Below are 357 nucleotides of genomic sequence, written 5' to 3'. Positions count from 1 at the left end.
ACCACCTCCTGCTGCTGGTGCTGCTATTGCTGGGGCTGAGCGCCGCCCCCGCCTGGGCAGGTAAGCGGAGTCCCAACGCCTGGGTCGTCGGAATCAGGCTGGAGGTCCGCATGTCCTCGGGACAGGGGACAGCGGATATGTAGGGACGAGGGGGGACGCTTCTGGGTCTGAGAATGGGATTTGGGGCGGTCAAGGGTCCAGGCTGGAGGGGAGGACACCTGGGTCCCTTGGAGCCAGAATGGAGATTTGTTTTCCTCTCTGAAGTGACCAGGGGAGGGCAAGTAAGGCTGAATGGTGGAGGGTCACTGAGTGGGGCTGGATGCTGGGGTCCTCCAGCAGGGCCAGTGTGGTCCAGCC

At 63.6% G+C, this 357-nt stretch overlaps 1 protein-coding gene across 1 annotated transcript in view; it reads left to right on the top strand.

Moving 5' to 3' along the window:
* Positions 1-2: 2 nt before the first annotated feature.
* Positions 3-357, top strand: part of COL11A2 (collagen, type XI, alpha 2) — a gene marked incomplete at its 5' end in the record, with an annotated part of 30,871 nt that continues 30,516 nt past the window's right edge. The window contains 1 exon segment of the mRNA XM_010848710.1: positions 3-60. Within this exon segment, the coding sequence (XP_010847012.1) occupies positions 3-60 (58 nt within the window).

Source organism: Bison bison, unplaced genomic scaffold, assembly GCF_000754665.1.
Source record: "Bison bison bison isolate TAMUID 2011002044 unplaced genomic scaffold, Bison_UMD1.0 scf7180017864270, whole genome shotgun sequence".
NCBI classification, from domain to species: Eukaryota; Metazoa; Chordata; class Mammalia; order Artiodactyla; family Bovidae; genus Bison; species Bison bison.
Note: the sequence above shows the minus strand (reverse complement) of the source record. Positions and strands in the feature narration are given on the sequence as shown.